Source organism: Mytilus californianus, unplaced genomic scaffold, assembly GCF_021869535.1.
Source record: "Mytilus californianus isolate M0D057914Y unplaced genomic scaffold, xbMytCali1.0.p SCAF_4, whole genome shotgun sequence".
NCBI lineage: Eukaryota > Metazoa > Mollusca > Bivalvia > Mytilida > Mytilidae > Mytilus > Mytilus californianus.
In genome coordinates, this window is record NW_026262690.1 from 9038777 (window position 1) to 9063100 (window position 24324).

Below are 24324 nucleotides of genomic sequence, written 5' to 3' on the forward strand. Positions count from 1 at the left end.
TGACAGCGTCGAAAAACTAAAAAAAAGTTCTGACTCAGACAAAAAACCATAACCTCCCCTTGAAGTTAAATGGTTGCTCCCTAAAAGCACTTGACGACAGACTTTACTTGTGTTTTTTTTTTTCGAGCATAACTTAAAACAAATTATCATTGTGTTGTGTGTGTTATCTAGGGTAACTAGTCGTCAACCTCTGAAAACTTTTAGTCTGTCCTTCCACGAAATATTTAGTTAGATTTTTTTTAGTGTTTTTTTTTTAACTTTCGAAAATTCCCTCTGACAATTGTTTAAGACAAAAATCATAAAAGTATATTAAATGATGCTTAATAGCTAGTAGATATATTTTTCTTTTTAAATACAACTGTCATGTAAGGATCGTTATGATGCTATGTGGATAAATTTGTCGGGTTTTAAAGCACAGGCTCTTGTCTCTGAAAAAAAAATCCTATATACCTTAATATAACACATGGTACTTAACTCGCATTTTTGAAAAATGTCACCCAGTCGCGAACTTCCGTTATATTTCGATTTCTCGGTTGTCAACCCCACTAAAACTTGTTATGCCGTAAATCTAAATTGATTAAATTACCCAATGGTGTATAACACGCCTTTGTTGTCGGAATCATTCGTAGCAGGCCTCCCCAAGTATGTTATCCGTAATCAGTGTATGTAATGTGCGAATCCTAAAATGTAATTTTTACTGTATCCGTGATGAATTTCTGATGTAGAATGATATATAAACAGACGACAAATTCAAGATTTTTGAATAAAATAAGAAATAATATATAATGTGTTCTGTTTTTATAAATTCATGATATAGGTATGAGATGCGGACGGGTTTTCATCGCGCCTACAGCCATCCAGGTGCAAAATTGATACACGAAAAGATAAATATTAAGAATAGTTCACGAACAGAGCGTGTAAGAGATTTAAAAGTAGCAGTTAAGTTTCATTTGCAGAAAAATGTACCTTTTAACATAATTATTAATGTTGTTTAACTTAAAACCGGTTTTGTTATTCAGCTTGTTGATATTGAATCAAATTCCACTATGCTGTTTTCGTTATGCGATTCATGTTTACTGTCGAATAATGATACTAGACTTTCATTTTCACTGTAGGGCGATTCATTTCTATTGTATATGCGATGCATTTTCACAGAAGGAAATTAATTAATTTTCATTATATAAAGTCTTAATTCAGCCGAATCTCTAACAAAATTTATGAAGTCAGAAGGATTGATTATATATGCATACTTATTGAGTGAAAGTCTGAGGTAATATATCAATAAATTCCTTAAACATGGTATTTATTGCTAACATAGTCAATTCTATTTTCTCAAATAATTTGTCCTGATCTATATGTAGGATAAAATTTATTCTTTCCTATGACACGTCATCATTAAATACATATATCTTGGACAGTTAATCCAATCCACGTCACCGGAAAAGCAAAGTTTCTGTTTCGGTCTAAATCTACATCGCATAATAATAAATTAAACGTCATTAGAGCTAATTTCCTAATGCTTGTAGTTAAAATGTGTGGTTGGCCTTGATTGTGTAAATGTTGCCTCAGCATTGTAATTAAGATTGAGCAAACGTTTATACAAACAAAGCAAGCAAGCCAACCAAACCTTTAAACTACAAGCATTAGGAAAATAGCTTTAATGGATGTATTTGAGATAACAAAGAGCATTCACAAAACGATCTTCATTTCAAGATTGAATGAGTGGAAACGTTTTCATCTTGCACAAACAATTGACGCTTGGGTGACTGGATAATTGATATTTATCATGCTATTGTGTATAAATCTTATACAGTAAAGAAAGTTCGAGCAACAGTCGAGTCACCTTAAATATGCTTGAATTTCTTATAAGTCGGTCTTATAAATAAGCCAATACGCAATTATGAGAATACAAAGAAATATTGAAAACAGTTTATTGTTACATGTTTAAATGGTTCTATACCACGGGGTATAACCGCCGTACAATTGATTCCGGACGTTAATCGCTACATTGCGATGTTGGTAGATATACCATTCTTGTATTTACACCAAAGACTAATTGACTAACTGTTCAGTTAAGTATTCAATGTTTATGAAAACAAAGTTTACTGCTCCTGGCAGCATTGTATATCATTTAAATTACATGAACACCATGGGGGGGGGGGGGGGCAGGAGGATTTTGAAAATAAATAACTCAGCCTTGATAATCACAAAAATAAATGGTTTGTTCCGTGGTAGTTTGAAAATAAATTACCTGACTTGCAATGTATTGAAAATAAATAACTCAGCAGGTCTAATCGAAAGTATGAGATGGCACCAGATTCTTCATAAATTCATCTTTTTTTTTACAAAAAAAAAATCGGGAAACACTTTCCCATATCTTTTAATAATAAAAGTATAAATATTATTTAAATATACTTGAAATGTCAGAAAATTGGTTTCATTTAACTTGAGGTTAATTGTCTCAGGAACACTTACCTCCCTTTTATTAAATCAGGGCCGTAACTACATTGAGACAAATGCCTCATGTAGGAAATTTCAAAACCAAACGCTTGTCTCCATATCAAATTGTGTTCACCGTGAGTGCCTTGCAAGAAGCAAGTTCTATTCTCCCCCAGACGTAGCCCCTGATTTTTCGGGATCAATGTTTCTTATTTATTTGTCTTTTGTTCATTGATTGCCCTTCTGTATTCTGTTAGTGTTGCATTCATTTTGTAATTTAGTAATTTTATTATTAACTTGATCATGAGTTTAAAAAAACACAGCAGCCACAGACTTAACTATGTGAATTACATTTTTGCTTTATCATGCATATTTGTCTTTTGATGTTGTTCCTAGAAACTTAAGTCTTACACTGAATCTATAATGTGATTTTGCTTTGAGACCAAAATATTGTCATAAAATTATTAAAACAGAACTTGCATTTTCAGTTTAAGAAAGGGTCTGGGGAACACCCAGAAGGTATGATTTTGCATCATTTGTTCTATAGCTTCTTGGGCCTTCAGCGGTTCAAAAACCCTTCAAAAAAAATTTTGCCTCGCTCCGCTCGGCGAAACATGTCTGCAAATACTTTTAAAAGAGCCTTAGTTACAACCAAACTTTAATACTGTGTATGTATGCAATACATGTATATGCATTGGGGCATATAGAAGATTCATTTCTACAGAGGTTAATAATTAATTCTGATTAAATGGTACATAATGACTTGACTATACATGAATTATTTATAATAAACAAATAATTTAAAAATTGTATGTTTTCGAATATTATAAATATAGTTGTGAAAATAAATAATCAGTCCCTTGCTTTAATGATAATGAAAAATTTGCTTCAATAGTGCAGAAAATAGATAATCTGTCCTCTTAGTTAACAAAAATAAATAACCGATCCAAAACAATTCCTCCTGCCCCCCCCCCCCCCCCCCCCCCACCAGAATATCAAATGGTCGTCCCCTAAGACCTATATTTCTGGGAGAAACTGATTTCTTTTCAAACAAACTGAGTCCTCGTAATGCAAGATAGTTAAGATGCCTTTAATAATACCACGGGTAATGTATTGTGTTGTTAAAGTATATTGTATTGATGCATGTAGTCAATAAAATAACACGTAAACAGGTAAGATATTTTTAGAATTTTTACCTGTATTTTCAATACACATTTCGTAATTACAAAAATTAATATTCTTCAGTTTAAATGCATTTCAAGAAGGAATAAAAAGATTGAAATGCATATTTCGGGAGTGGATCTAAGAGGATGTCAATTTCCTCGACAACAGTTAACACCAGAGGAGGAAGGTAAGTAGGTTTTAATTAACTGTTCATAAAGCCTAATTCTAGGGGACACTAACACACTGTATTAAATCTGAACCACACTGTTTTTATCAAACCTAATTCTAGGGGACACTAACCCACTGTATGGAATCTGAACCACAGTGTTCATGAAGCCTAATTCTAGGTGACACTAACCCACTGCACAGAATCTAAAGAAAAGTATTCATAAAGCCTAATTCTACGGGACACTAACCCACTGTATGGAATCTGAACCACACTGTTCATCAAGCCTAATTCCAGGGGACACTAACCCACTGTAAGGAATCTGAACCACAATGTTCATAAAGCATAAATGCAAGCGACAATAACACATTGTATGGAATCTGAACCACAGTGTTCATAAAGACTAATTCTAGGGGACATTAACCTACTGTGTGGAATCTGAACCAGTGTTCATAAAGCCTAATTCTAGGGGACACTTAACCACTGTACGGAATCTGAAGAAAAATATTCATAAAGCCTAATTCTACGGGACACTAACCCACTGTATGGAATCTGAACCTCACTGTTCATCAAGCCTAATTCCTGGGGACACTAACCCACTGTAAGGAATGTAAGGAATCTAAACCACAATGTCCATAAAGCATAAATCCAAGCGACACTAACACATTGTATGGAATCTGAACCTCACTGTTCATCAAGCCTAATTCCAGGGGACACTAACCCACTATAAGGAATGTAAGGAATCTGAACCACAATGTCCATAAAGCATAAATCCAAGCGACACTAACACATTGTATGGAATCTGAACCACAGTGTTCATAAAGCCTAATTCTAGGGGACACTAACCCACTGTATGGAATCTGAACCACAGTGTTCATGAAGCCTAATTCTAGGGACACTAGCCCACTGTACGGAATCTGAAGAAAAGTATTCATAAAGCCTAATTCTACGGGACACTAACCCACTGTATGGAATCTGAACCACACTGTTCATCAAGCCTAATTCCAGGGGACACTAACCCACTGTCAGGAATCTGAACCACAATGTTCATAAAGCATAAATGCCAGCGACACTAACACATTGTATGGAATCTGAACCAAAGTGTTCATAAAGCCTAATTCTAAGGGACATTAACCTACTGTATGGAATCTGAACCAGTGTTCATAAAGCCTAATTCTAGGGGACACTAAACCACTGTACGGAATCTGAAGAAAAATATTCATAAAGCCTAATTCTACGGGAAACTAACCCACTGTATGGAATCTGAACCTCACTGTTCATCAAGCCTAATTCCAGGGGACACTAACCCACTGTAAGGAATGTAAGGAATCTGAACCACAATGTCCATAAAGCATAAATCCAAGCGACACTAACACATTGTATGGAATCTGAACCACAGTGTTCATAAAGCCTAATTCTAGGGGACACTGACCCACTGTAAGGAATCTGAAGAAAAGTTTTCATAATGCCTAATTCTAGGGGACACTATTAAACCCACTGTATGGAATCTGAACCACACTGTTCATAAAGCCTAATTCTAGGGGACACTAACCCCCTGTATGGAATCTGAACCACACTATTCATAAAGCCTAATTCTAGGTGACACTAACCAACTGTAGAGCTGTATGGAATCTGAACCACATCACATTCGATGTTAACATCTCAATCCTCCAACTTCTTAACCTTAATCTTAAATTCAATCTGGAAGTTTTCCATTTATGTTGAAAAACACCAGAGTACTAAAGGCTTCTCAAAGATATAAAAACTTATAAAAAAGCAACCATTTTATTTTAGGTGAAGCCCCATTATCCTCATTTTCCCCTTATTTAAACAACTTTGAAGGATGACAGATGAAAATAGTATCCAATTTCACACATATTTACTAGAGTTTTGTTTTAGATTTGATTTGATTGATTGATTGATAGTTGATGTTTTAACGCCACTTTTAAACGCCACATTTAGGCTATTTCGTGGCGGCCAGTTTTTATTGGTGGAGGAAGCAGGAGTGCCCAGAGAAAACCACCGACCTTCGATAGGAAAACTGACAATCCTAGTCAATTAAGATTGGAGTCGAGTGCACCGGCACGAGCGGGGTACGAACTCATAACCTCAGTGTTGACTGGCTAGTGATTACAGTAGTAGAACTACTTAGACCACTTGGCCACCGAGGCCCCCAGATTTGATTGGAGGAAGTGTTGTTATCTGATTATAACGGATATACTACCGGTATCTGTAAACATATAGCAGTTTTATTTCGAATAAACGTTATACTATATACAATGAGTGCGCAAAGAAATTCAAAACATCACATTTGAGTGAGTGTATATACATTTTTCATGTAAGAGATTTTACTTAAAATGTCACAAAAGAAGTAAGTTTCTGAGAATGAAATTGAGACATAATCTTAACAAATAAATTCTTCATTTTTATTAATTAATTCCTTATGTGTTGAATTGTTTAACATAAAACGAAGGATTACATGTCGAAGTACCTTCGTGTAACTTTAACTAAAATAACAAAAAAAAACCTTGAAAAACGTTGTTACCATCAAGCAATGATCGAAAATGGAAAGAATTCTGTATATCTCTCATATTGTGATAATTAGAAATTAAATGATTTTTTTTTTAAGTTCCATGGAAATTTTTGTAAAATAACCACACAACCACACTTTCAATTTTTCAGCAAGATTTTTAGCGCTACGCATAAATGTAGTGAACAAGTATAAGATTATTGCTATGGCGATGGCAGGTGGTGCGGTACTGTTAATCATTGCTGGTATAGTAATTGTTTCTAAGAGCACAGGAGGTGGCTTCCCCTTGACATCTGGATCTCCTATTTGGGCTGGATCATTGGTAAGAAAGCTTGCCTGTTAATTTTCTACTTGATTTTAGTTTTATGACAAAACTTCAGTTTGTTTATCTTTCAGTTTTCAAATGCTTCGTTTTTTCCTTGTCACCCTCAGACATATATATTTATATTTCATACGACGATCGGAAACCTGAAAATAGTTTTGCGATTAGATATTTTTCGTTTTCACTCGGTTCAAAGATCAAGAAACAGTCTGTTAATTTGCTTTTAAAATAACAATGAAGTCAAGTTTTATTTTCAAGGACGAATCTATACTGCGAAAATGTGACGTTTAAGGTAGATTCACTGTATACCGCCATCTTGTAATACTTCATGTCAAAATGCCAGATTTTGATTGGTTAATACGAGGTAGACAATTTACTCTATCCTATGGTAAACACTCTATTACCCTTCACGGAGACGCTTGATCAAGTGTGCGCTTTATTAAATACGGATGGTTGTTATGTACAAGACGTCATAGTTTATTACTTTGAATTTGAAATTTAATAGACAGTAATAACAGAACATTCAGTATAATAAATTAAATAACACATATCTGAGAGGGTGATAGAGCAGATTGTTACCCCTCGAAAAGACATTGTCAACCTTGGCTTCGCCTCAGTTGACAATGTTTTCTCGGGGTAACAATCTGCTCTATCGCCCTCTCAGCTGGGTCATTATAAAAAAAACATGCAAAACTATGTTATTTTGATCTTTTTAAGTCACAGACATGAAAATATATCAAAATAACACTTGTATATGTTAGATTTTAATGTTTTGTTATACACTATATACAGTTTACAGTATGAAATGTTATAAAAACATCCTTAATGTTTTCTTAAACCTTTGGATATAGCCAGAATTTGCTGTTATTTTTTATTAAATACCTTTCAGACCTGAAATAGGACTATTATTCATATCATTTGTTATTAGGATTTATCACTATTTATCGCATTTTGATACAAACCAACAGTTTTTAATGATTTGGGAGGTGTATATAGATATAGGAAGATGTGGTATGAGTGCCAATGAGACAACTCTCCATCCAAGTAACAATTTATAAAAGTAAACCATTATAGGTCAAGGTACGGCCTTCAACACGTAGCATTGGCTCACATCGAACAGCAAGCTATAAAGGGCCCCAAAAATTACTAGTGTAAAACCATTCAAACGGGAAAACCAACGGTCTAATATATTATAAAAACGAGAAACGAGAAACACGTATGAACTACATAAACAGACGACAACTACTGTACATCAGATTCCTGACTTAGGACAGGTGCAAACATTTGCAGCGGGATTAAACGTTTTAATGGTACCAAACCTTCTGTGTGTTTGTTTTATAATAAAAATTTTCAACAAAAAGAAGAGTCTCATTTTTTTAAGTCACTGGTGTAACCAAAATACAAATTGGTTGGGTAAGAGTTATCTTTCTCAAGATTTCAGCATTTACAATAGTTTCTCCCCTAGCAATGTTAACTGTAAGCATGTTATGCAAAAGAAAAATAAATCGATGTTGAAAATTTAGTGAAATAATGTTAAAAGTAAGTAAAAGCTATATTGTAAATGAAAATAGTGTCCATGGTGTACCCTTATAAAAATCATTTTCCGAAAGATTTCCTGCACTTTGATTTATGAAAAGATATTGATTGTAGAAACATGTACCAGGAACAACATATAAAATAGGGGAATGGAACACTTATTTTGTAACTAGATCTAAAAATACACCTGTAAATCATTGGTGTTACTGTCAATGGTGAGACTACTTTAATAAAATAACACCACTGACCAGTTTAGTAACAACACTGAATGTGTTATGACAATTAGCATTTTTTGTGTTTCTTTCATGTTTAACAAGCGAAAAATCATATCATTTATGAAATATAATACTTATTTAACAATGTTTTAACAATATGATGAATTACATATACAAAGTTTTCACAAACTGGTGTATGCTGGTAACACCAATGACACTATTTAGTAACACTATTGACATTTTTAGTTATTGACGTTATGTTATATAATTTGAGATTTTTTAGCCTAAGAATTATTTGTTTTTTTCTTTTTCTTTGGCTGAGTTTTCTTTGTTTTGTGTTCAGTACTAAATAAAAGTAAAATTTGAAATGTGTTGTCAATGGTGATACTTTTGTGTCATTGTAGTTACTGAAGGGTCAGTGTTGTTACTATATAACTAGAGGCTCTCAAGAGCCTGTGTCGCTCACCTGGTTCTACTTTGGTTTTGGAAATAATGTTAAAATAGATTAAAATCATAACAGATACCCTTATTATGAGTGAGGCCAAATTTGGTTTAATATTGGCCCTGTAATTTAATAAAAAAATCCTGGTGGCCATCTTGAACAGTAAATCAGCAACAAAGTAGCAACACTTCATCAGCACCTCATAAGAAACATTTATGACATGTTTGGTTTCATTCCATTCAGTGCACCTCTAAAAGAAGCATTTGTATGTATTTGCAATAGGGTCTTATGTTAAAGGAAGTCCCCCCACCCCCTGGCTGCCATCGTGGATGAAGGATCAGCTTCAAAGTAACAACACTTAGTCAGCACCTCATAAGAAACATTCATGCCATGTTTGGTTTCAATCCATTCAGTGGTTCTCTAAAAGAAGACATTTGTATGTATTGTCCATAGGGTCCTTTGTTTAACACTGTCCCCAGCTGGTGGCCATCTTGGATGATGAATCGGCTTCAAAGTAACAACACTTGGTCAGCACTTCATAAGGAACATTCATGCCATGTTTGGTTTCATTCCATTCAGTGGTTCTCTCAAAGAAGACTTTCGTATGTATTTCCCATAGGGTCATATGTTAAACTAAGTCCCCCCTGGCGGCCATCTTGGATTATGGATCGGCTTCAAAGTAACAACACTTGGTCAGCACCTCAAAAGGAACATTCATGCTATGTTTGGTTTCAATCAATTCAGTGGTTCTCTAAAAGAAGACATTTGTATGTATTGTCCATAGAGTCCTTTGTTAAACACTGTCCCCAGCTGGTGGCCATCTTGGATGATGGATCGGCTTCAAAGTAACAACACTTGGTCAGCACTTCATAAGGAACATTCATGCCATATTTGGTTTCAATCCATTCAGTGGTTCTCTAAAAGAAGACATTTGTATGTATTGTCCATAGGGTCCTTTGTTAAACTAAGTCCCCTGCTGGCGGCCATCTTGGAGGATGGATCGGCTTCAAAGTAACAACACGTGGTCAGCACCTCATAAGGAACATTCATGCCATGTTTGGTTTCATTCCATTCAGTGGTTCTCTAAAAGAAGACATTTGTATGTATTTCCCATAGGGTCCCATGTTAAACTAAGTCCCCCGCAGGCGGCCGTCTTGGATTATGGATCGGCTTCAAAGTAACAACACTTGGTCAGCACCTCATAAGGAACATTCATGCCATGTTTGATTTCATTATATTCAGTGGTTCTCTAAAAGAAGACATTTGTATGTATTTCCCATAGGGTCCTATGTTAAACTAAGTCCCCCGCTGGCGGCCATCTTGCATGATGGATCGGCTTCAAAGTAACAACACTTGGTCAGCACCTCATAAGGAACGTTCATGCCATGTTTAGTTTCATTCCATTCAGTGGTTCTCTAAAAGAAGACATTTGTATGTATTTCCCATAGGGTCCTATGTTAAACTAAGTCCCCCGCTGGCGGCCATCTTGGATGATGGATCGGCTTCAAAGTAACTACATTTGGTCAGCACCTCATAAGGAACATTCATGCCATGTTTGGTTCCATTCCATTCAGTGGTTCTCTAGAAGAAGTTCAAAATGTAAAAAGTTAACGACGACGACGACGACGGACGACGGACGACGGATGCCAAGTGATGAGAAAAGCTAAAATGCAATAATTTTTATTTTTTATTAACAGATGAAAGTGTTTTAGGCCGTATACGAAGGATTAGGCATTATCTTATCATTCAGTCTTACACATTTTACATATATTTAGTTTAAGTGTATTTTTTAATATTAACAACGGCCATAATTAGGACAGCCAACTTTTTTACAACAATTTACTCTGAAATTGATGTTTAAATAGAATGCATACCTATAAAAATAATGTCAATAAGTAGTAATTTTAACCTTAACAACAAATTGGAACAGTTGTTAGATATTTAACAATATTTTTTTAGTAACTAAATGCATGTTTTATATTGGTAACACCATTGACATGGTTCTATCAGAGGATGACCTAAATTTGTTAAAATTGAAGGAACTCTTCATTTTTCCCATTGCATATTTCTGAATATAGTTGCTACCATATCATTGAATAGGAAGACATATTTAAATTTTTAAAACAATGACATCATTTTTCCAAATTTTCCCTCATCGAAATTTGCATGTTTTTTGATAATGACCCAGCTATGTGTTATTCATATATTGTACAATAGCAGTACACAATCGGTCTAGTTCTTTGCCTGAATGCAAATTTTGAGACAGATTTGCAATTTATGTATGAGACAGTTTATTTGTATAAAGAAAAATAAATGATTTATTGCATTATTCAAAATGTTTATAAATAAATACCAAATATTTGTGTTTTTTAGAATAAATTTTTTTCAACTTAGCCATTTAAGGGGAGCCTTATAGTCGATTTTTTATACTAGAATGATAGTGAAATATTGATTTTTTTACTTGTAGCAAGAAAAGAAGTTCGGTGAAACCAATTTTTATTTTTATTTTCTTAAAGCATATTACAAAACCTATCTTCTCATATGTTATTTCACAAAATTCTATCTCATGGATTTCTTTTTTATTCACAAAAATAGGTTTTTTCATGAAAAATCTATGCAAATTTGGGCAATTTTGCACGACTTGTAGCTTGAAATATAGAACGGTGACCCATACTTTTTATTATATTTTTTGAAAAAGATAGTAAAATCTTCATTTTGGCAAAGTATAAGAAAATTCTATCTGAGGAAAAATATACTGATGATCAACCTTAACTATATTTAAAAAAAGGGGAAAAAGTACTTTTCTAAACAACATCTTTAAGAGTAACCACCGGGGACTGATAATCATAAGAAATGGTTTTTCTAGCACAATACTGAAAGACCATCGTGAAATGTACCACAAAATGATAAACAATGTGCTCAACTAGAATAAACATTAAAAAAAAGTAATGTTTAAACTCGAAACAACCCTTTTACCATTAAACGCATATTCCTCAGGTAAAGTATACCACAGGCGATATTAACCTTTCTTTGTAACCTCTGATATAATATTGTTGGCCTTTAAAATTAGTATTTTTTCATCTTATTGTATTTTTTAGATCTTATTAGGAGCTATCTTTGGACTTGCACTTGGATCAAGTAATTCAGAATGGAAAACAGAAAGTGATAAATCAAAACAACGATGTCTTGTAAGCAAACAAAAAACGTATTCTAAAAAGACAAATATATATGACAGTGTTTTTTTTAATCAGGTACACATGTGCAGCCAGAACGGACCAAGGATTTTGAAAGGGGGGCTGGCAAGCAAACGTTTGGAGTAATACTTGTTAAAAGTCTATGCATTTATCATATATAAAGCTCCCTCTGTCCTCCTCTTAATCCGCCTCTGAGAGCTGTATTTGAGAATGTTTTCTTTGAGACAATCTCATAATATTTATGCGCAATTATATTTTTTAAATTTTTTTATCGCTCTCCGTTCATCCATTTTATATTAAATGATGAAGTAATAGGATGACCCATAATAAATTCAAACGAGAAAACTAACTGCCTGATTTATGTACAAAATAATGAACGAAAAACAAATATGATCTACAGCAACAAACGACAACTTACCACAGAAGACAGGCTCCTGACTTAGGACGGGCACATACAGAATGTGGCGGGGTTAAACTTGTTTTAAGGCGCAAACCCTCCCCTAACCTGGGACAGTGGTCTAACAGTACAACATAAGAACAAACTATAAAAATAGGCGATCTCAAGTCATCTTAAATAAACTGGACAAAAGAATCTTTTCTGAAAGTGAAACTCATTTGTTGTATCAGTAGCATGAAAACTTAAGTTCATTTATTTTTGAATGCTAAAATAACAATTTGCAACTTGAAGATGAATTAAACAAAAATAAAGTAAAGGCTTTAAGATTGTAAGATAATACTTTATGATACTGAAATAATTTTTATCACACTAATTTATACCACAGCTGTTTGGCGATTGTAACTCCGTAGTGGTGACAGTTTAGACATAAAAAAATGTGTGTGTTTACCTGCTGAAATAAAATAGGATCGGTGGATTGGCTAACATTTTTTTCTTCTTTATTTATTTTATCGGCAAACCCGAAAATAGCATTTACCTACAATTGGTCTGGGAACACAGTACGCATATTAACTTTTATTAGGGACTTATCATTTTTTATCTGGGAGGGGGGCTGGTCAAAATGCAGGGGGGATCAAGTTTTTTTCTGTATGTAGAAAAGGGGGGTTCAAATTTTTTATAAATTCAAAGTGGGGGGATCAATATTTTTTGCACATGGAAATTAGTAGTTCATATACTTCAAGAGACAAAATATCAAGAAGAACATTATAAAACAGTCAAATCGAAAATATATCTTTAACACCATTCATATACAATTAAGTAAGACATCACAAGACTTTGGTGATGTAGGAAGCTGCCATTTTGTGTCATTTTGTCCCATATAAAATGCATAGGTGCTTCATAATCCGAATTATTCAATCTTATATTTCACTCACTTCGATCACTAAATTGACAAGCATAACTGCCAAGTTTTGTTATATAATCAGCTTAATAGTTTGAGAGAAATTAAGTATAAATTAAAACGAAATCTGCATGCAGCGATTTGTGCAAAATTTTGTCCAAAAATACAAATCATGCCGCATCATGAAAGAATATAGTGTAGAGCAATATCTTCTCCAAAAAATGATTAAATATTGCATACAAACAGTTGAATATTGATAGAAAAGATGATTCTGATATGATGAACCCTTATGTATCTTTTTGTTTTCATTAAAAGATTCCTTTGACTCCATTTATACCTCACACTCCCTCAAAATTTGTACTTTTTAGGCTAACAAATCTTAATTTTGAGGTTACTATCACACATTTATGAATGAAATGTGACAATAAATGAGTAATTGAATTGTTCAAGCTAAAATGAACTATCCATATAAAAGTTTAGCGACTCAATGGAGTTTTCAATAAGACCTTAAGTTTAATCAGCGTTCAAGAGAGGGACATATAATAGACCCCTCTTAGTAAAAAATGTGTTGTTACTGTTTCGAAAAGTTTACTTTTTAATGTAAATTTTTACAGAGTTACTTAGGATCAAGTTTTCTTTAATAGCCCAATATAGGAAATTAGAACAAAAGTCAGAATAAGCTACTCAAAGCACTGGCTTGCTCAACTTCTAATATTCATGGAAGAGCCCTATTTCAAGGCAATTTTCCCTCAAATATGTTTTTGGACTCAATCCACTGAGAATATTTTATTTTCAATATGTTCGTGAAATAAAATGATAAGTGTTTTGCATGTTAAAATTTTGGCATGTTTAATAGAGGGGGGATCACATTTTTTAAATGTTTTCACAGGGGGGGATCAAATAAAAATAGTGATGAAATATTAGGGGGGGATCAAGAAATTTTGTATTTTTGATTTCAAAATGACCAGCCCCCCCTCCCAGGTAAAAAATGATAAGTCCCTTAGGACAGTATCTTATACATCAAATAGCAAGTAAGGGGATGAAATTACTGTGCTATAAAATTTGGGTAATGCAATTTAAGGTAAAGTAGTGATTTGGTTCAATTGAAAAGGGATAAAAAATAGTATCCCCCACCCGGCGCCCCCAACCCCCTAAATAAATACCGCCAATTGGTTTTTTTTCAAACTATATGGTCCTCTAGTTCCTAAATCTTAGGGGCGCGCCTCCCCTAACATCACATCATGGATCCGCGCATGAGTATATCTGAAGCTGTTAAACTGAATTAACGACCACTTAACATGAATTGTCAATATTGTGAGTTAGGTTTCTATAATGTTGCTATAATATGTCCTAAAAGTAGTACACCACACTGCAAAAATCTTATTAGCGCATGTGCCATTTTTTTTTTAATGTGCATACTACAAAATAGTTCTGTTCTCTGGCCATTTAGCGGCCATTTATAGAAGTTGTTTACAGAAACAGTCAGATATGTTTTTGTTCGGTGTTACACAATACGATTTGCTCAATTTTCAGTGAAAATTGGTAAGGTCGCCTCTTAAAAAAACGGGTTTTCATATTCTATTTAGTTATGTTAATATCATTAATTTTGATTCATAGGAAGTTCAAAGGGGACATTATACCTCAATAAACAACAACTTAAAAAAAGAGAATTTTGTTAGCAAAAGTTTTGGAAAGAAACATTAAAATTTCTTCGCATATTTCAAATAAGTTTTTGTGAATTTTATAAATTCCTTTATTATAGAAAAAGAAACATGATTAGTGTAGCCCTTATGATGAAACTGTAAAAGGCTCCAAAAGTAAGCCACTAGTATTTATAAGGTTAGTCGATCTCTGCTGCTGTGACTAGCAGATCCCTTATGGACGACGATATTTCTCAAAATATAGTCCTTTATTACTATTTGATTCTGCTGAAATCTTAGACCAGAAGTGACAATAATAGTCCGAGAAAAAGCGAAATCTTTGAACAATATTTATTTTCAAAATTTTTACTAAAATACCAATTGCCAGTGTCAAGTGATTAAACCCGAAGGTTAGACTGGGTTAAATAAATATGGTCACCTGGCCTTTCATCATCTAGCTTTTTTTTTATAGTGTACGACTTGGTGCTTTACCTACATATCTGTTTGACATTTGAACACAGTGACTCTTGTCTTCTTGAATCCTTTGTATGCGTATATGTTACTTTTGTCGCCATTTAAAAGGAGACACACGTTTTGCCACGATTTTATAAGGTATCTGATTTTGATATACATAATTACTAATACTAGTAATTAAATTGTATTTATGCATCTATGTCTTATCGCCTTTAAGTTTATGAAAAGAATTGACATAACACATGTTTTTTTGTCATAGGTTTACGAAGATGACCCCATAGTATAGGTGGTCTTACATATTTGTTTGCAGATTTAAAATGCAGATAAATAAAAGATAACATAATAAAACCTGTACAACAACACTATCCGCTACCTTGACGATATTTGTTTCGTTAAATGGTACAGATTTCTCTAAATGTACTGCCAAAATTTACTCAAAGGAACTTACTATAAACAAATCTAATATAAACAGCAATAACTGACCTTTCCGAGATCAGGATATTTCAATTTCACTTGTGAATCGCAATATAACAATTTACGACAAAAATGACGTTTTTTCTTGCCTGTTATTATTTTTCCTTTTTTTGGCCTTGGGTTCCTTTTGATCCCATCTTATGATGTTTATATATTCCAACTCGTTCGATATACCCGTGTCTGAAGTAATGGTATACTTAAGGAATGACTGTAATATGTTTTCTGTCTATGAAGAAATAACATCAAAAATGTGGTTTGAAAATATGGCTGTACCTGTAGAAAACTTATTACACTCGAGACATCATATCCTTATTTTTACAGTGATGTTGTTTATAAAGCCAGTAAATTTAGATACGAAACATGTAAACTTATCGATCTTTTGAGAAAAAAAACTTATTATAAATTTTATCAATTTAACATAATGAAAACGTAACTAAATATTTATTCATGTACAGTTATGAAAACTTATAGTCCTACATCCTGTCGATACTTATATTTTTGCATTGTACATAGTCATGTTTTTCTCAGACTGTTTACGACGTCTTTATACTAAATGCATTGGATGTGTACTGATTGACTTTAGTCTTGGAGAACATGATTTAATTTTTAGTTGCAATTGGCTTTGAATACTAGCTTTGTACAAGCTTTCTGTAACTACGAGTACTCTTAGATCGGAACTTTTCGTAAATTGTTTTTTGTGCTCTGTGTCAATCTGATTTTTCTAGTTTTTTTCAATTGACTTTTATGGTTTGTTCTTATTGTGTGCTATTACACCAGTGTCCCATGTTAGGAGGAGGGAAGATTGAGCGTTCGTAAAAATATTTACCTCCGCCCTATTCTGTATATGTCCTACCCGAGTCAGGATCCTCTAATTCAGTGTTCGTCGTTGGTCACTGACTATCATATTTGTTTTTCGTTTATTGTTTGTTTACATAAATCAGGCTGTTGGTCTCTGATAACATATCTTCTTAGTTTAATGTCTTTTGGATTTGTTTTTGGGTGTCATTAGGTTGCTGTTTTATTGACGTATGCATCATTTCTCCTTTCATTCATATATAAAGAAAAATTAAAACATCCATTTTGGGGAAAAAAACCATAATAAATGCTTAGATTTCTAAATTATTTGCATCAAGATTAGATTTCGAAAAAGGTAAGCAAAATGTGTACTTAAAAGACGTATATTTTGTACATGTATGTGGATACAATGTTTTACCCCGCCACATTCTTTATGTGTCTGTCCCGAGTCAGGAGCCTGTAGTTTAGTGGTTGTCGTTGGTTCATGTCTGCCATATTTGGTTTTCGTAAATTGTTTTGTTATAAATTAGGCTGTTAGTTTTCTCAATGGAATTGTTTCATATTTTTCATGTCGGGGCCTTTTATAGCGATTATATGGTATGGGTTTTTCTCATTGTTGAAGACCGTACGTTTGCCTTTAATTGATAACATCCACTTTATTTGAACGTTTGTGGATATTTGTTTACATGACAATCATACCACATCTCCTTATTTTGATACTGAGTAACATGCAGGAAAAACACATATCTTATAAGAGACATATCTTACAAGAGACATATCTAACAAGAGACATATCTAACGAGAGACATATCTAACAAGAGACATATCAAACAAGACACATATCTTACAAGACACATATCTTACAAGAGACATCTAACACGAGACCTATCTTTCAAGAGACCTATCTTGCAAGAGACATATCTAACAAGAGACATATTTTACAAGAGACATATATAACAAGAGACATATCTAACAAGAGACATATCTAACAAGACACATATCTTACAAGAGAAATATTTTACACGAGACATATCTTACAAAAACATATCTTACAAGAGACATATTTTACAAGAAACATATCTTACAAAGACAAATCTAACACGATACATATCTAACATGAGACATATCTAATAAGAGACATACCTTACATGAGATATATCTTACAAGATACATATCTAACAAGAGACATATCTTACGAGAGACATATTTTACAAGAGACATATCTCACAAGAGACATTTCTCACAAGATACATATCTAACAAGAGACATATCTTACAAGAAACATCTTTTACAAGAGACATATTTCACACGAGACATATCTAACAAGAGACATATCTAACAAGAGACCTATCTGACAAGAGACCTATCTTACAAGAAACGTATCTAACAAGTGACATATCTAACAAGAGACATATCTAACAAGAGACATATCTTACGAGAGACATATTTTACAAGAGACATATCTCACAAGAGACATATCTCACAAGATACATATCTAACAAGAGACATATCTTACAAGAAACATATTTGACAAGAGACATATTTCACACGAGACATATCTTACAAGAGACATATCTTTCAAGAGACCTATCTGACAAGAGACCTATCTTACAAGATACATATCTAACAAGAGACATATCTTACAAGAAACATATTTTACAAGAGACATATCTAACAAGAGACATATCTAACAAGAGACATATCTAACAAGACACATATCTTACAACAGAAATATTTTACACGAGACATATCTTACAAAAACATATCTTACAAGAGACATATTTTACAAGAAACATATCTTACAAAGACAAATCTAACACGATACATATCTAACATGAGACATATCTAATAAGAGACATACCTTACAAGAGATATATCTTACAAGATACATATCTAACAAGAGACATATCTTACGAGAGACATATTTTACAAGAGACATATCTCACAAGAGACATTTCTCACAAGATACATATCTAACAAGAGACATATCTTACAAGAAACATCTTTTACAAGAGACATATTTCACACGAGACATATCTAACAAGAGACATATCTAACAAGAGACCTATCTGACAAGAGACCTATCTTACAAGAGACGTATCTAACAAGTGACATATCTAACAAGAGACATATCTTACGAGAGACATATTTTACAAGAGACATATCTCACAAGAGACATATCTCACAAGATACATATCTAACAAGAGACATATCTTACAAGAAACATATTTGACAAGAGACATATTTCACACGAGACATATCTTACAAGAGACATATCTTTCAAGAAACCTATCTGACAAGAGACCTATCTTACAATATACATATCTAACAAGAGACATATCTTACAAGAAACATATTTTACAAGAGACCTATCTAACAAGAGACCTATCAGACAAATGACCTATCTTACAAGAGACGTATCTAACAAGAGACATATCTAACAAGAGACATATCTAAAAAGAGACATATCTAACACGAGACATATCTAAGACGAGACATATCTAATAAGAGAAATACCTTACAAGAGACATATCTTACAAGAGACATTTCTAACAAGAGACATATCTAACAAGAGACATATCTTACGAGAGAAATATTTTACAAGAGACATATCTCACAAGATACATATTTATCAAGAGACATATCTAACAAGCGACATATCTTACAAGAAACATCTTTTACAAGAGACATATAACAAGAGACATATCTGACAAGAAACCTATCTTACAAGAGACCTATCTAACAAGAGACCTAACACGAGACATATCTGACAAGAAACCTATCTTACAAGAGACCTATCTAACAAGAGACCTATCTCACAAGTGACATATCTAACAAGAGACATATCTTTCAAGAGACATAGCTTCCAAGAGGCATATATAACACGAGACATATCTCACAAGATACATGATATCTTACAAGAGACATATCTCACAAGATACGTATTTCACACGAGACATATCTTACAAAGACAAATATAACACGAGACATATCTAACAAGCGACATATCTTACAAGCGACATATCTTACAAGCGACATATCTTACAAGAGACATATCTAACACGAGACATGTCTAACAAGAGACATATCTAACACGAGACATATCTAACAAGCGACATATCTTACAAGCGACATATCTTACAAGAGACATATCTAACACGAGACATGTCTAACAAGAGACATATCTAACACGAGACATGTCTAACAAGAGACATATCGAACAAGAGACTATCTTACAAGTGACATTTCTAACAAGAGATATTGACAAAAGTTAGGGTAAATTAGTAGCAACTGCTTTTGGATAGAACTAATTGAAATATTGTTGTATGAGTAAATCCTGTGGCAAATATTTATTGTGTAATAAGGAAGAGATTAAAAAATCAGAGATTCTGCAGATTGAGTGCAGTACAATGTAACAGGAATTTTGAACTTTTCTGTTGCAAATAAAACAGACGTTTCTAAAGCATGAAAATAAAACAATAATTAGCGAACACAGAACTCAATTATTTTGATGCATGTGTGTCTGTCTTTCTGTGTATGAGTTGGGTGTGTGTGTGTGTGTGTGTGTGGGGGGGGGGGGGGGGGTTGAAAAGATATATATACTTAATAATAAAAATACACAAATTAAAATGAACATCTTTCTTTTCAGGTTATCGTGTTTTATGTTTTTGCTGTAACGTCTTTCTCATTTATGGGATTGTGTATTGGATATTCAGCATGGTCAATGGCAGCATGTGCAAGTAGGAATGAAGAGAGTACTACATGTAGTACAAGTTTTGACCTACAAATAGGAATGAATGCTGTTGCTATTGTAACAGCAATCGGTCTTTTTATGTGTTGCCTCACCGTGTGTATAATGTTTTGTTACTATAGAAAAGCTTTTCTGTTCCAGTCAAGACAAGAACGAGTGGCTCAAATGCAGCTATTATTACAACAACAACAACATCAAATTGCAATGTTAAGCCAATCGCAGCAGCAACCGTATTATCCCAATACACAAGGAACGCAATTCTCAAATACTGGAGCAGGATATGGAACTACTTTTTCACATTCGCCACCGTCTTATTCAGAGGCATTATACGGTGAAAACAAGCGATAATTAGACAGTCATATGTGTGTATTATTGTGAGGTTTTAAAATTATCGTAAACATTTACACCAGAACGTGTTACCTTAATCGTTATATAGTAATTTAGTTTATCGAATCATTGTGCATAAAGCATGTATGAGTGTCTAAAGGAAGTCATTGAAACCCGAGTCCATTAGCATCAAGTATAAATAGTAAATTTATACAACAAAAACACACAACATGTTTCCGAATACCTAAGGAATGTTGTTTCCATATACTGATGAATGTTTTGTAGACGCGTGTCTGACGTACACAATTATAAGCCTGGTATCTCTGATATTCTTAGTTTTATCATCACAGCCTAAGCCCTTTGACAATATAAAAGGTTGCTTGGCGCGTACATTGTTCTATCTTACTGTGCTGCGGATGACGTCATATTGATAGCCGACTACGACAGAGACCTTTTTGAGAGAAAAAAAGAAAAAACTAAAGTCAGAAACGTATATTTATTTACGAAATAATTTCTTCAAAGTTCATGCTGTAACATATCCTACCGTAATAGGCCTTCTTGTCAGTTCGGCCGGACTTTTTTTTTATTGTACTAAGGGACCGTGCAATATTTATCAGGCAGGTGGGACCGGTGCAAATTCTGGTTATGACCAAAAAAAAAAAGGGAATGTCCTATACTGATTTCGGCTGTAAAAACCCAATGTCCTATGACTTGCACGCAGAGAAAAGTATGTGTCCTATAAACTTTATCTGAATTAATCTGGTACTAAGGGATAGGATGTTCTTGGTGATGAAGTAATAAATGAAAACTGTTTTTGAATATTGTTGTTTAAGTATGTACATGATCAATATTACAATAAAAAAGACATTTAAGATTGAAATTTAAAAAATATCTGGAATTTAAAATTGATACTATAAATCAGAACAGCATAAGTTTATAAGGAACAGATTAGCTAAAAATTATGATAGGATATGGAACTCCTTTTCGAGATATTTGATGTTTAAAAAATGGGGAGAAAAGCTTTCTTGGACGTTTACCTTATATTTAGCATTGGCATTATTTGGGCTTCAAATCGTAAGAAAGGAAATCTAGAATTTGCTTTAATTTTGTCAAATGACTTTATTGACTTATTGAAGTCTTCTATGAAAAGAAAAGTTTCAAATACAAATTTTGATCCTAATATATTTATTTTAATGTAGACCTTCAAAAAAATAAAAGTATTTCTATTGTAGATGTGATGTTAAACTTGCAAAAATAAAAATTGAAGAAAACATGTATTAACGCCCTTTAAAGAAATAAACTCTTTTACACTTGCTATATTTGAAGAATAGAAGAATTGAATTTTGTATGTACTCCAATAGACCACTTTCGAGTTATGTCCTTCACCGGAAAAAAATCTTCAATTATGCGCGCCTTTATGACGTCATTTACCAGATAGAGGGGATCGCCTGTATCCCTGCACTATTAACGTTCACCAAGCGTCATTGTGCAGGATAAACTAGAAATAATGTTTGTTCCGTAGGTACTTAATCACAATTCTCTAATAACAGCAGTGCTGGTTGTCAATTATAAGAATTTAATTTGCCGAATAATTCGTGCAATAAAGCATCATATTTTTGCAACCGCTCGCTCAACATGGGAAAGGAAGTGACGATGCCCCTAAACGCATGAATGATGTTCACTAAAACCAAAGTTTTGACGGAAATGCAACGAACTCGAAAGTTGTCTATTATATTTGCCTCTTTTTGTTGAAATTTATTGTCATGAATATTTGATTTTTCTTTTGTTAATTATGAAGCTATATACATGTAAAAACATGCAAGAACGGTTCTTACATTTATGAAATATTAAAGTGGAAAGTTTAATATAGGGTATGAACAGTACATCTACATTGTAATAAAATATATGTATATGTTGTTCAAATTTGCCTATTTACCTAGAAAGAGGTTTCTTCATTTAATTTGTTCATTTGATGATTATTACTTGCTTTTTAAATATGAAAATATCATGTATTTCCATGAAAATATATTAAAGATGATTATTTAAGCCAAACAAATAAAGAGCCGATATGTCATAATTGAACATTAATAAAATTTGCCAATCAAACAATTACTATAATAGTAAATATCATTTAAGTGTGTTTCCTATTATAGAGCACATGTACACTTAGAAAAAAAGGTAAGCAACATTTATTTTTAATTTAATATATTTTAACAAACAAACTATACTTTTAAATATAACAAATAAATATATTAAGTTAACAATGTTTTTTTTTTTGTTATAATATAAACTATTTTGTAAATGTTTCTTGTTTGGATATTTAGTTAAATAAAATGTTTTGTTTGATTGCAATAGTTTGAATAGTCCTATGGTCACCAAAGGTGAAAAAAGTGGAGACCCTATGTCTGAAGTGGATGAAAAACGTGTTTGTCCAACTGTGGTTTGCACCGGTCCCACCTGCCTTATAAATATGCACAGTCCCTTATCACGTAAGTAAACACCCTTCTGGCGTCAATACGCTAATACTAGCGTATAATATTAGTGCAGAATACGTATTTTTCTATAATTCTAAATAAAATTAGATCTCTAAAGATATGTTTTCATTATTATTGTTAAGTATTGTACAAAAATATAGATTTTCTAATGGCCATTACATATTCGATACCTAAAAACATTTCTGAACTTGAGAAAACCCCTCTTCCGGCCTCCATTGCTACCAGATTATACAGGCCAAGCAAATCGTATTTTAAAGAATTTCCAAATGACAAGCACCTTACGACTTTACACGATTTTCCCGCGAAAAAAGCACCCAAAATGAAAGAAAATTAGATAATTTCATTAGGTAAATCAACGAAGAACACAATTTGTTATTGCACATGTATGTGCCTTATATTTGTGCAGGAAGTATGAAGTACTTTAAAAAAAACTATTTACACGTTAATTTGTATATTAATTGGAAATAAAACCCTTATTTTATAAACATCCTGTCTCTCTTTTTTTTAATTTAAATTAAAAACCAAGTTGAGTTGACCCAATTAGAGTGATTTCAAGGTTATAGAAATGAAATAAAAAGATAAGTAATGCAATCTCCCTTCACGTTTAATTCCAAATTTCATATTCATTGATTAATAGTTCATGTAATGACAGATAGTCACACAATTGGTAAATTTTGATAGAATATTCAGAAAAAAATACATCTGATTTGAAACATTTAAGATTATTGTGTACCTATATTTAGAACTTATATTTCTACATATATATATGTAGTATTTATTGCCAAGCGTCTGGCTGTCTGCAGAGTACTTACCCTTTCTTAAAGCTAAGAAAGTAGGTTTAACGTGTATCGTTTATAACAGTCTTACCACACCATCAGCTGTATAATGCCCCATTTCTTGTGAAACCACTGCAGAATTGATCCTGCTACATAAACTGTTATATTTCTTGCCTTGATTTGTACCTACTGTTGATGTCATGGGTAACAATACCTAATTTTTCTGCACTAAGTTCTCTTTTTATGAGTATTGTTTTATTAACATTTTTTGTTAAGAAGATGAAGGAGC

The 24324-nt window shown here is 33.0% G+C and overlaps 1 protein-coding gene across 1 annotated transcript; it reads left to right on the forward strand.

Annotated features, from left to right (window-relative positions):
- Positions 1-3642: 3642 nt before the first annotated feature.
- Positions 3643-23111, forward strand: LOC127737418 (uncharacterized). Its single transcript, XM_052248073.1, has 4 exons — positions 3643-3790; positions 6452-6621; positions 11913-12002; positions 20336-23111. The coding sequence occupies exons 1-4, from the start codon at positions 3721-3723 to the stop codon at positions 20783-20785; spliced, it is 780 nt and encodes a 259-aa protein (XP_052104033.1). The 5' UTR covers positions 3643-3720; the 3' UTR covers positions 20786-23111.
- Positions 23112-24324: the final 1213 nt, after the last annotated feature.